Source organism: Neophocaena asiaeorientalis, unplaced genomic scaffold, assembly GCF_003031525.2.
Source record: "Neophocaena asiaeorientalis asiaeorientalis breed wild unplaced genomic scaffold, Neophocaena_asiaeorientalis_V1.1 scaffold7, whole genome shotgun sequence".
In the NCBI taxonomy this organism is placed as follows: domain Eukaryota; kingdom Metazoa; phylum Chordata; class Mammalia; order Artiodactyla; family Phocoenidae; genus Neophocaena; species Neophocaena asiaeorientalis.
In genome coordinates this window covers 9216083-9229357 of record NW_020185337.1, presented here as the reverse complement: position 1 = coordinate 9229357, position 13275 = coordinate 9216083, and the positions used below count along the sequence as shown (strand labels likewise).

The 13275-nt window shown below is 41.6% G+C and overlaps 1 protein-coding gene across 1 annotated transcript in view; it reads right to left on the bottom strand.

The window, feature by feature from the left end:
• PPP3CA (protein phosphatase 3 catalytic subunit alpha) overlaps positions 1-13269 on the bottom strand; it is a 298900-nt gene extending 285631 nt beyond the window's left edge. The window contains exon 1 of the mRNA XM_024736041.1: positions 13121-13269. Coding sequence (XP_024591809.1) covers positions 13121-13178 — 58 coding nt within the window. The 5' untranslated portion in view covers positions 13179-13269. The remainder of the gene's footprint in view (positions 1-13120) is intronic.
• Between the last annotated feature and the right edge of the window lie 6 nt (positions 13270-13275).

Genomic DNA, 13275 nt, shown 5'->3' with positions numbered 1-13275 from the left:
TAAAAGAACATTTAGGATTCAATCAAGACGAGCTGACAAGTCAGAAAAAGGGGAAATCCAAGAAAGACAATGAGGACAATGTTTCTGGAAGAAAGAGGTGGCCCACCATGTCCAATATCACAGAGACCAGCAACTGGACAGTCATTGGTGACCTTTGCCATACTGTTTCAGAGGAATGGTAGAGGCCCCCAAACTACAATGGATTGGACAGTGGGTAGGAGGTGACAAAGTATATGCGTTAATGCAGGTTAATTCTAGAAGAAGAACGCTGTGCTTTCAAGGGAGCTGTCCAACAATAAAATAACAATACCTAACAGCTACCGAGGGCTCGTTTTGAGCAGGCAGTAGGGAAGGCATTTCACATACAATTCCTCTCCTGGCTACCACCACCTTCAAAATCAGTATTACTGTTTCCACTTTTCAGTTAAGAAAAATTGGGTTCGGGATGATTACATAACTTCCCCATGAACACACAGCTGGCACATGGAGAAAGGAGGATTGAAATGCAAGTTCTGTCAAACCATAAACCAGTACTCTTTCCACACTCTGATGCTGCCTCCCCACCACTGGAAATTAGGGGGGGTAGGGGGTTATTAACCATTTTACAGGAAGGTCTTTTTTTTTTTTTTGGAAAATAGCTAACTAGTTGACTTTAAAAGTCACTTCCACCTTCAATAGCCCATGATTCTCTCATATGCTTTGCTCACAGGTAGCTGTAATAGCTACAGAATTTCAGATCTAAATGCTCATCACTCCTTTTGCAGCACTTTTTATGCCATCTTCACTTTAAAATAAGCCCACATCCTAACAATGTGCCTATCATGCTACACACAGAGAAAATTAATATCAGTTCCATTTATTTTTGCCAAAAACTGAAAGTACAGTCTCTGAAGACAGTCACATCCGTCTCCGCACTCCACAGCATGCTGCATCTTCTGCTATTAAAGTAATTATAACTTATATTGTGATTTGCCTTCGCACCTCACACTGGACAGTAACCTTCAGAGACTGTCTACTTTATTGTAAGCTCTGAGAACATAGCACAGAGCCAGGAAGCAGGGGGCACTAAAACTCTGATGCATGCATGCATGGACAGAACGGAAGAATGGATGGAGAGATGGATGGTGTGGTAAGTGAAGGAAATAATATTTTCTAACAGCTATTTTACACTTGATAATGGATTATTTAATCTATTTACCAACTGGGGGATATTACAATGATATACTTGAAGGAGGCAGTATGGAAAATCGAGTGGTACAAGAGGCATGGGATACGGATTTAAAGAGAAATGAACATTCACTCACAAAAAGACTCCTAAAATACATGATTTTTCCTGGATTCAATACCACCCAAAGGCAAAAAAACCCCAAAAAAAAAAAAACAACTAGTCAATTCACTAAATTATTTTTTACAGATCAGTTACTTTCGAAACCTCTATCAAGAAGGCCAATCTTATCCTAAATAAGTAATTTATAATGGAATTTCAGGTGTGACCCCCTAGGAGATGTTCGAGGAGAGAAAGTTTCATAAGGCACTTTGAAATCACCCCAAAAGCGCCTACCTATATGTTTCAAGATCTATTCAATCTACAGATCTGGCTAGCAAAGGTCTGTTCTCTACTCTCAAGTCTCAGACTTTTTTTTCTCTCAAGATGCATATGACATGACATTCACTTGCACAGAACATAGCATGAGTGAATCCAGGTTCTAATAAACTATCCTCAAAAATGCTCACGGAAATGAAGGCAAACACTGCCACAGCTTACAAGAATGTCTGATTTCCACTGTGATTAAAGGCATATCGGTAAGATCAAGAGGACTGCAAGCTATGCAAATACCCACCGTGACAGCTGCAGCTCGCATCCTCTCCCGCATGAGGAAACACATCAGGATGAAGTGAAAGTAGCATTTTAAGGCTGAACTTGAATCCACCCTAGTTTATATATAGATATTTTAAAATAAGTCATTTGCAAACTTCTGTATGTCGTTATCAGTAGCTGTTAATACCTCACAGCTGAGTGTAACACAGAAATGTGTTGTGACACTGCAGTTGGAAGCCACTGGCCTCTTTTAGGCCTCGGTGAAACTTAAACTAGTTATCAAATTACAATCGGACTCGCTGGGTTAGCCAATTTCAATGGCCTTAGGAGCTGTTTATCAACAACTATTAAAGACAGAGTGTGCCAGAAGTTAGAGCAGGCAGAAGAGGCAGGTTTGGGCTCTGGTCAAGTCGGGTGCTGAGGCGCCTTCATGGTGTGATTTGAAAAGTAAACAAGGAACTTGGCCTGTCCTCAATTACCCCACTAAACCACCGTGGTGTCAGGCTATCACACTGTCTTTAGTACTCGCCTGTATTACAAATAAAAGCAAGCAAAATACAAACAATGCCTACAGAAGTCACTGGTAAAATGCATCTGCTAGCCAGGTTTTCTGGAAAGCTCCTAGTTACAGAGCAGATTAGGTATTCAATACCTTAAAGCTGCAGATGCAGCAGGACTGGGAGAAGATACAATTGAAGGAAAATTCAGTAGGAAGAGGGCACGAGAAGTAAGAGCATCCCGACGCTGGGGGCCCTCACCCAGACAAGGGACATCATGGGATGGATGCTAGACTGGGCCCCCCAAGTGGAGGACTTGCGTTCCAGGAAGTTTAAAGGTTAGCACAAGAACAGTGAAGCAACTGAGCCCACGGTGCTAGAGGTTTCACAGAAGGAAGTAAGCCAAGATGAACCTTTGCCCACTTCCCCAGTTTCAAGAGACCCTGACAACCTGATGTGGTTTTCCAAGAAGGCTACTGGGATGGGGAAAAACCCAGAAACCATGACATGTGGGAAAAAGCTAGAAGAGTTAAGAACAGGGAAGCTGTTTTTAGTATCAAATAAGCTCTCTTGTAAAAGACAGAAAAGGTTCATTTCATCGAACTCTGTAGGGCAATGCAAGGAACAACAAACATGTATGTCAGAGCATCAGACTGAGGTCAAACATTAGGAAACATCCTGACGGGCAGAAATGGCCAGGATAGAGCAGGAGATCTTAAGAATTCGGGAGCTCCTTCTCACTAGATATGTTCACAGGCAGTGGAAAACTATCCCTCAGCGAGTCTGGACAGGGGTTCCACGCTGGAGATAGCCTGAGCTAGATTTCTGGGGCACTGTCCCATTCTAGGAGTCCGATTTGTTCATTGTGGTTAGGGTCCAGACTTGAGCAAGTGTAAGAGATAAAAGGTTTCCCACATAAACTCCGATCCCTCTCACCAGTTCACAATCAGAGGACTGGCTCCAGGCTGGACAGGAGTTAGATTTCCAAGGTTTCTTCTAGCTTCAAATTTTCATAATTTTAGTCTCAGATCTCATTTACACCCAAATAAATGAGGATCATGTATTCTCTCTATTCAGAAGATCCCCACAATGCATTCCAGGGTTAAATGTCCTTGATTGGTTATAAAAAAAAAAAAAAAAATCACCTAAATCCCTAATGCTTCCGAACAGTGTTTTCTTTTATCCACTTGATAGTGGTGATGGATAACATCTGAGTGTGATCCGCTGTAGAAAGAGACTTTTTAATATGTTAAATCTACAGTTAAATCACCACTCAACCTTTTCTTTTTAAGACTGAAGAATCTCTCAGTTCCTGCCACAATTTAAAACCCTTTAGTCACTCGGAGGGAACCTCTTTTTTTCCCCCTCAACATATTCCAAATTTTCTACATCTGTTTCTAGAAGTGCATGTGCAGTGAGACACAGCACTCATGTAGAATTCTGACTAGAGGTGAAGACAAGAGCGATTCCCCCCCCGGCTGCTAAACACAGATGGGCGAAGGTTGACAATGATGAGATTTTTATGTAGGAATATAGTTTCCCTAGTCTTCAGCTCCTTGAAGGAAAAGTATTTCTGTGCTAGGGAGACATTAAATCCTGGCTCATAAACCAGAGCTGGGAAAGCCCCGGCTGGCCTGCTTTAACGGCGAGCCATATGACCAAGTGTGGGCTCGTGCAGATCCATCTGTGGTCCTCTGTGACAGCCATCAGAGCAGGCAGCTCACCATGCTGCCTCCCTGTTGCCTCCCTGATCCCAGGGCCATGCTTTCCTCAAAGCGTTCACCATGCAGATATGCCATCAGGAGAGCGGGCTCACAAGCAGCCTGTACTCGCGGCCTGAAGACTTTTTAGTATTATTACACAGACACCTCATATTTGGGCCTGCAGTACACTTTACATCTCTGTTTTGGTTCCTACACGTATTAACCTTTATTCATTTGGATTTGCGCGTTTCTCAAGGTAAGTAATATGATTGTGAAGTGGACTCTGGGCCTCCCAGATGCCTGTCACAATAGCTCACCCCACAGCCTGGGATAATCTCCAATCTTCCTGAGGAAAAAAACATCACCTAACTTTGAGTAAATCGACCTATACACCCTTTGACACTGACTCACTGAAAACTAAGCACTCCCTGGGTAAGCCACTATTGCCAGTTATGCTTCTGCAGGCTGGCTATTAGGCAAAAAACATACAACCCCAATTATAAAACAGAGTATTTCAAAACTCATGTGAAAAACACCTTCTACAGGATGGGCACTTACAAATCAAGAAACTCCTCACGTTTGTGAGCCACCCATGATTTAAGATCCACAAAATTTCAAAACAGAAAAGAACCCTATAATTTAAAATTTTAAATCCCTCTTATCCTTTATCTATTATTTCATTTATTTAATAATCATGTATCAAATGCCTGTTCTAGGGCAGGCCCTGTGCTAGGGCTAAAGATACAAAGATAAGTGGAACCAACACCCAGTCTTCTGGGCTCTCCACTTCTGGGGAAGAGAGGCAGTCAGGTAAACAAATCATCACAGCAACATGCTCTATTCAAGGTGTCCGCTGTGAGACCGAAGAGACTTTGTCCCTTCACTCCAATGAGTGAAGGTATCAGGAGATGTGGGTCCCAGAGGAGGTGACATTTGAACTAAAGCTGTAATAATGAGAATCAAATGATGAGAACTGTTATCATGCCAATAGTCAGACCCACACAGAGAAGGTATGCATGTACTTTAATTTATTAACATTAAATATACATAGCAGACCAACAATGCCAGGTTTAATAATAAAAAGAAATTTAATTCCTTTGTAAAAAGCAAAAAAATTATACCACAAACTTGAAGCCCTGACTCAGGTTCTGTCATTTTAAGAGAATATATTGTGCTTTTAATTTAATTTGATAAAATGGCATAGCTCACAAGATGTTTAAAAGCAAATGTCAATGAATGGCTTAAAGCCCACTTAGGAGAACATAAGGAGTCAGCAGAGTTGGTGCCACCTTTTTTAACTTCTCACGGCCCCTGTATCTTCCCACTAGATAGCCTCCAGTGACACTGCGGGGGCAGAGAACGGCAGGAGCTTATGCTGGAGAAGGCTGCATTTCTGGATTACAAAAGCTTTACAGAAAATGATGAATTGAGATATAAACAAAGGAAAAGAATTTTGCTTTGTTTTGGTTTCGATTTTTCGTGTTTTGTTTCTCCTCATGAGATTTGCCAGGTCATTGTTCTCTTCAAGTCCAAGTTTGGACAATAGTTAAAACATATAAATCACCCAATAAATCAAACACTGAATGATTAACATATCTTTTCTCACTCGTCAATTTCAAAAATTGATCGGCCTAAGGAGAAATACAACAGAAACTGAAAGAAAGCTTTCAGGTTCAAGTTAATATGCTAAGTTGAAAAGGATTTAGCCTTTTAAACTCAGCTGGCATAAAGCCAGTCCAAATGACCAAACAACAAAACTGCCCTCAATCTAACTGTGTCACCTTTGTAATGCCTTCTTCTCATACTCCATTCCCTGATGTCCCTGGAGAAGGCAGCATTCCAATTAACTGGGCACTCACCATATAGAGCCATCTACAGAGAATCGAAATTTATATAACGCACTCAAAATAAACATATAATGTGTCTCCATTTATGGCTTCAGGAGACACGTGATAATTGTGCATTGCCCAAATCATTCAACAAGAATTTATTCAGTGCCCAAAGTGCAAGGCATTGAGCTAGGCACTATTAGCTAGGCACTGTATTTCCCAAACTAAAAGTTTGAATACACATTTTAACAAATCATTTTATGTAACCTCCAAGTAAATGCAGCAACCTTGGGAGATACAGTTTAGACACTGACATACTAAAATTTCCAAAACATTCCAATACTACATAGAGACAACTGAACATTTTAAATCAGAAGTAGCTGCTCCTCCCAAAAAGAAAAACTAGAACTATACAGTCAGTGTAGAGACTCTTTAACTCTTAGAATCCTGGAGCTGATGGGAAATTTTTTTTTAATTTAGCTCCATATGAATAAAATATTCTCTCTGAGCATCAACCATCATTCTTCGGGTTTCACAACTATAGAAAGTATCTGAAATCGAGGAACATTGAAAGGTGGTATGTCATAATCTGGAAGCAGCTGTTAACATAAATCTTTGGTAATTTACTTGTTTGTTTTGCTCTTTTGCAGAGACATGCAGAATTTCCAGCTGTAAGGGACAGAAGTTCAAAGAAAGTCAGAGAGACCATCTTTTAAAATAGAGTTGAATATATTTTGCTGCGAGGCAAAAGCACAGACTAGGGAAATAAAAAGAAAAACACATAGTTCTATTCCTCTCTATGATGGTCTCAGAGGGAATCCATCCAATTCCAAAAACACATAGCATTTTAATAACTGATAACGGCTTCCTCAGAGTTTTTTTTTTAAATAGCTGCATGTGCACTTGTGAAATGGATTTGAGATTCCAGCAATAGGTCTAAGTCCTCAAGTTGATAGTCCACCTGCTTTAAGCCATTATTCAGAATCGCTAACCGTGGAGGAATATGAAATTTTTAATTTGATTGCTTATGTGAAATATAATGGATGGCTTATCAATGAATACAGCCTGTATGAATACAGGAGATGGAAATATTATAAAATAAAATGGGTTAAAAATGCCAAAATGCAAAGAATATTAAAGACAGTTTACAAACTGAAACCCTGTTTCCGTCTACATCATTCCTACCTGATGACTGTATTTTAAAAAAGGAGTAGATCGCCTAAGAAACACTGGCTCCTGGGCTTCCCTGGTGGCGCAGTGGTTGAGAGTCCGCCTGCCTATGCAGGGGACATGGGTTCGTGACCCGGTCCGGGAGGATCTCACATGCCGCGGAGCGGCTGGGCCCGTGAGCCGTGGCTGCTGAGCCTGCGTGTCCGGAGCCTGTGCTCCGGAACGTGAGAGGCCACAGCAGTGAGAGGTCCGCGTACCGCAAAAAAGAAAAAGAAACAATGGCTCCTATTTTCTAGAGCTTTCCCTAGAAATTAACAAAATCCTCAAACCAGAGTAACAATATGGGCCATTATCTGTAGTTCAGACAAATAGTCTTACAATAACACCTTTCAAAATAAAAGTAAATAAAACTCCTTACCAGGAGTGTACACTATTTCTATTTCTGCATATATATTGATATGAATAGAAAACACTGTTTAACAGTTTTCCTTTAGTAAACTTCATGCCAAGATCAAACCAGATTATAACATTTACCATCAGACTTTAAATTTCTGCTAAATATAAAGATATAAAAGCTTCTCCTAATAAAACTATTTTATATAGTCAGTAATTCAATAAAGAAAATTTCAAAACAAAATGTGATATCCTAAATATTACTAAAAGAAGTGACAGTTTCAAACAGATGCTCAAGAGAGAAGAGCATCTTTGCCAAAGGGAAGAATTTGCTTACACTCACCTCCATTCTAGTCCCACCTGTGACCATCCATTCTATCTATTCTGGCTCCATTTCTTCAACCATAAAATAAATGTCACATGAGCTACCACTGTAGACCCAAGGCATTCATGAATTTCAATATTAATGGTCCTGACTATTCTTGAGTGACCCTGAAAATACATTAACATGCTGTCATTTGTAATTCTGTGTCAGCAGTGACTGAACTGCCATTCCCAGGTGAGTGGACCAAGGGTAACCTTCCAGGCTCTCAACTCCCATTTGATGATCTTCTGGTTCTCACAAGTGAGTGGCGAGTACAACTGCTGCGCATTTACATATAGGACAAGTAGCCTGTTATGTTATTAACACGTAACAGTGGAATTATAGGAAGCTGGGACTCAAAATCTCACTGTATTTTCCTCTTGAACATCAGGAGAATGCTACACTAGAAAGCTGCTGAAAAAATTAACAAAATGATTTTTTCATATCATTTCACTGGATTTGCTAAAAGGAGACTATGTCTAGAAAAATGCTGTTTTCCAATGAGGTCACTCTAAATGGATTCTTTATTTGGTTTCATAATTAGTTTCAACTTTACACATGGCTGACAAAAAAGATAAGGAAAAGCAGAAGAGGCCAATTATAAAAGCTATAAACGCATACTACGTCAGTCATATTTCATATCTCTAAAATTACAAATAAAAGCACATCATAAAGAAACAAACAGATCTTAAAAGGCATATTTTTAAAGTAATCTAAACAAATGTCAGAGTAAACCTCTAACTAGAGCCTAAGGTGTTACTTTTTTCACATTTTAACTGGATGTCTTAGATTGTTCTTTAAAGCAGACGTTCTTCCCACAGTTCCCAAAAAACTATTATTTTTTAAACGTTAATTCTTCTAACTGATGGCACTGGAATTTCCCTGAATCCCAGCTGCAACTGTTGCCTTAAGCCTTAAGTTTACAGAATGTTTTGAAAACAATGCACTTGTGTTATATTTACTTTATAGTGGAAATCCTGAAAGGATTAACGAAGAGATCAATCTAATTTGCAATTAACAGCATTAATTTGCATGCCGTTCACTAAGTCCTGAAAAGAATTTGTTCTCTTTTGAAGGATATTCACCATGCCCAAATCGTGTTGCTTACAGTATTAATTAGATTAGCAGTCGGTCCCCTTTCTTCACATCCTGTGCTGATGTAAACTTCAGCCACCAAACAATGACATTTAGTCAAAGTTTCAATTAATGACACTGAATTAATGCAGTTTTACTATACTCAAATGGAAAACCAGATACATGGAAAAGCTCAACTGATGGTAACAAACATCAGTAAAATAAATTCACAATGAGCTCTTCTTGACACACTGCAAAGAAATGGCGTTATTTAATATTCCATTTCAAGATCCAAACATGACAGTTATCACTGATGTACCATATTTTTGTTTTCTTTAATTAAGTAGTATTACCAGCCTCATTCAGCTAGAAACACTAGTGGCTTGAATCCCTATTTACTTAACATTTTACTTAGCTACAATTGTCTTGCTTATAAGATCCTAGATAGCTTTCCAGAATTTCTCTATGTGTACTTTGTCTACACAAATACTATATAAGCTGACAATACACAGAAGGACAGCTCCTTTTTTTGCATTCCCAAGAGTTAAAAGCAATCTGACATAAAGCACAAGGGTCCCCTAACTAGAGCTTTTGAGAAATTCCCCAAAACACTTCCCAGGAATTGACCCCTCAACAACCATGGTATCTGGAATTTCTACCATTTGGGTTAAGGTAAAAGGCCCATTACAAAATACCTGGAGATGGGAAAAGAGGAAAGGGCAAGAGATATAACAAAGCAGCAGACTTGTCACATACAGTTCGATTTCCTCCAAGTGTTTAACTGTCATATAAGCAAAGTTCTACAGCCCAGCCCGTAGGGAATGTTAGGGCCACACGAAGAAGAGTAAAAGACAGGAACAGGCAGGGAGACATGAAGGGAAGCCAGAGTTTGGAACAAGGCCCCCGTGGAGCACCACTGAAGAGAAAAAACCAGACTATGGGTTGTATTAAGGGAGGAGAGGGGGAAATAATTATTCTTCTATTTATTGACTTCTGTCTTTTGCCTTATAATTATACAATGCTTCTTTTTAAAAATATAAAACAGTAAATGGATGAAACTATTCTGCTTTCCAACAAATGGCACTACCAAGATGTTTTCTCTGAATTGTTTTACTTTCCATTGTTTTTATGCAAGAACAGACAAAATGAAACAGCCCAAGTTTTGCTAGATGAAGTAACTTTCTGACGTTATCTAAACGAATGCTTTTCCTCTCCAATGCTGCCATGCCCTTCCATTTTTAAGGTTTAAAAACTGACCAGGGTCTGTGAACACACTCAAGAAGATGCTGAAAATCTGAAAAACTACAGTCAGTCGAGACTAAAACTCAACCTGCCTACCTTTCTAAAGTTGCATTCTGGAAATACAAATCAAGGAAGCTGTCACATCATCGCATTACTACAAACAAAACCACAAGCACAGCTTTATTTGTAAACAGCAGTTTGTTATACAACAAAAGCCAGATCACACTAACGAAGATAACTGTAAACAAACACCACGGCCACAGAAATAATGATCTGAATTCTTCTTACTTCTACTTGCGAGTCAATGTTATCTGTACTTTATAAAGTGAAAGAATACTTAAGGAGCACAAAAATTTCACTTGCCTACTTTAAAAACATGAGTCAATCTCAGACCACTGAGATAAAAGTTCTAACAAAATTTAGAGTAAAGTCATGGTTTCATGGCTTCGTGAACTATGTCTTATTGAATTTTTGTAAATGTGAAAAATCGTTTGCTAACCTGTATTCCATTCTGCAAACATGTACTTCCTACTCATTAAGCATATACATATGTTTTCATGTGGAAATGCTATGTCATAGAAGACTGATAATCAAAATAGATTATCATCTCAAATGATGGTAAAAATCATATGTATGACAAAATGTCAAATCCAACTTTCAATAATGCCTCTTAAGCCAACCATATAAAGTCTATAAGAAAGCATAAGAGGAACAGCAGTAGTATATCCACCTTAACATCAGGATTCATCATAAAACCTTTTCTATAAACAAAATTTCACATTTAAAATTTCACATCAAGATCCCTATCAAAATATATGCAAAATTAACTTTTCCTATTTTGAATCTATTACATCCAACTGCATTTCAGTTCTGCAAAAATAGGTAAACCAAATTTTTTTGAATTATCGGTGGTCATGTGTATGTATAATGAAAAGCCATTTATGATAGTATGTATATAATACAGTACTGTAAAAAGGCAAGACAAAATAGCCATGGAATGGTTCAATGGGCTCTTTCACATCAACGGGTAAAGACATCAAGCCAGAACGTATGAACAATTATTTTCACATTCTTCACTTGATGATAATTTTACATTTACATTAAGAAGCCACACTCTGCGATTTAAAACAGAGAACTGACCTTATGTGTACACATGAGTGTTTTCTAATTGCTGACACATTTACTGCTATCATTTTAATTGTAAGCTTTACATCAAGTGTTTTGAAAAAAGGTAATCTCAACATACAGATTGGCATTACACCTAAACTTCACACCTTAGGGAGATATTTGTTATTCTCTGATATTTCAGCAAAAGGTCTTAATTTTTGAAAATGTCAACAGAGGCCCTTAACACAAAACATAGTTCTTTTGAATGAATGTGAATTGACTGTTTACATGAAAATCCATGCCTGCAGAAAGAATAGCTGTGCATCAATAGACCTATTTCAAGTCATTTTTTTAGAGATATTACCTCCTTATTTTGATGAGTCTGTGAATACTGCACTGAAGCAGGAATGATTCTAATAGAACCAAAACAAGAGGAGAGAGAAGACACACATACACACACTCACACGCACATTACTTTAAAAAAAAACTGAGCAAACCTGAGTGAAGCAATGAATAGTTCCGAAGCCCCATAAGGACTTATGCATCATGCATGGTCTTCAGACTGCTGGGTTACTTCACCTAACTGCTCATGGTGCATACGACTTCATTGCCTTGCACTCTACTTGCATGCTCAGGCCACATTAGATACTATCTCTGTTCGGCACAAAACACACAGGCGTATACACACACACACTTTCTCTCTACACCGTCCAGCGCTGTTTCCAATTCCAGAGGCCCGCTCTGCGCGTAGCCCGTGCCCATCCCTACTTTGCTCTGCGTCCTGACTCCAGGAACGTAGGGATACTACATTTAGGGATACTACTTAATCCTGGTGTATCTGCTCTGTGGCCTCATCCTTCCAGGATTCACAGGATGGTTCCACCCCCACTCCACCACAGAATACAACGGAGTCGGCGGATTCCCCGGTGCGAGAGAGGAGACCACTACCTGTCCCCTTCCTCACCCCCACGCATCCCAGGGCCCTCGCCGCCAGGAGTCTGTGCTCCCGGGGGAGACAAGAGCCAATGACAGGAATCAAATAGCCCGTTAACAAGCGGGTGCCAGGGGCACGGAAAAAGTGAGCGGGGTGAGGTTACCACCGGGGAGGTGTGCTCCAGCAGGGCACCCTTCAAGAGCAATGACAGCTCGGCGGGGGCAGGCTGGGGGCGGCGAGGGAGGCTGGGGAACCGCTTTCCGCGTCTCTCTCAGGGCCTGCGGGGGAATCCCGGGGCGGCAGCGTCTGGGCTCTCGGGTCGTTCCCCGCCTCCCACGCCCCCTGCGCGTCCCCTCCGCCACCCCCTCCCTGAGGCCGCCCCCGCCCCGCGCGGCTGGAAGCGCCGGGCTCCCCCCACGTTCTCCCGCTCTCTCGCGAGTCCTGTGCGGGCCCTTTCAGAGGGAAGCCAAGAGGGAGGGGGCGCGGAGGGAATTGCTGCAATGGAGCGCCGAAAGAACCCTGCCCGAGCGAGGCAGGCGGTGGAAAGCCACGGCCACATAAAAATGCCATATTAATTTCTGAAAAGCCATAAATCACCCCTCCCTCTGCAAAAGAAAACCATAAACCCGATCCCATGCAAGGCTGCGAGCAGCCACCCACTTCCTATTTCTGTCACAGCAGCTACACCCTGCCAGCAACCACCCCCCGGGCGCCCCCTCCCGCCACCGCCACCGCCAACCCCGCCACCGCCTCCCCTCGGCTCAGCCATTTGCCAACTGACGCCCCCGTTACATAAAAATGCCCCAAGGGGGGCCGGGTGGGAAGCCTGGGGGAAGGGCGCGCGAGGGAGGGGGGTTCGAGGGTTGCACAATATCCTAGAAGGTCCGTGGCTGGAGCCGGGAGAAAACCCGGGGCTGGGGGAGGGGAGGTGAGCCGCCCGGCGCCTGCGGCACACTGTGCACCCGGGCGACCGCGGCGCGCCGCTTACCTTTCACCACCCTGTCGGTCGTCGACAACTTGGGATCAATTGCCTTGGGCTCGGACATCTCCGGCCGCCGGGGGACAGCGACGCGCTGCTCGTCCGTCCTACTGCACACCCCGACCGGACCGGCGGGCCAGACACTCAACGCCGCCGCCGCGCTG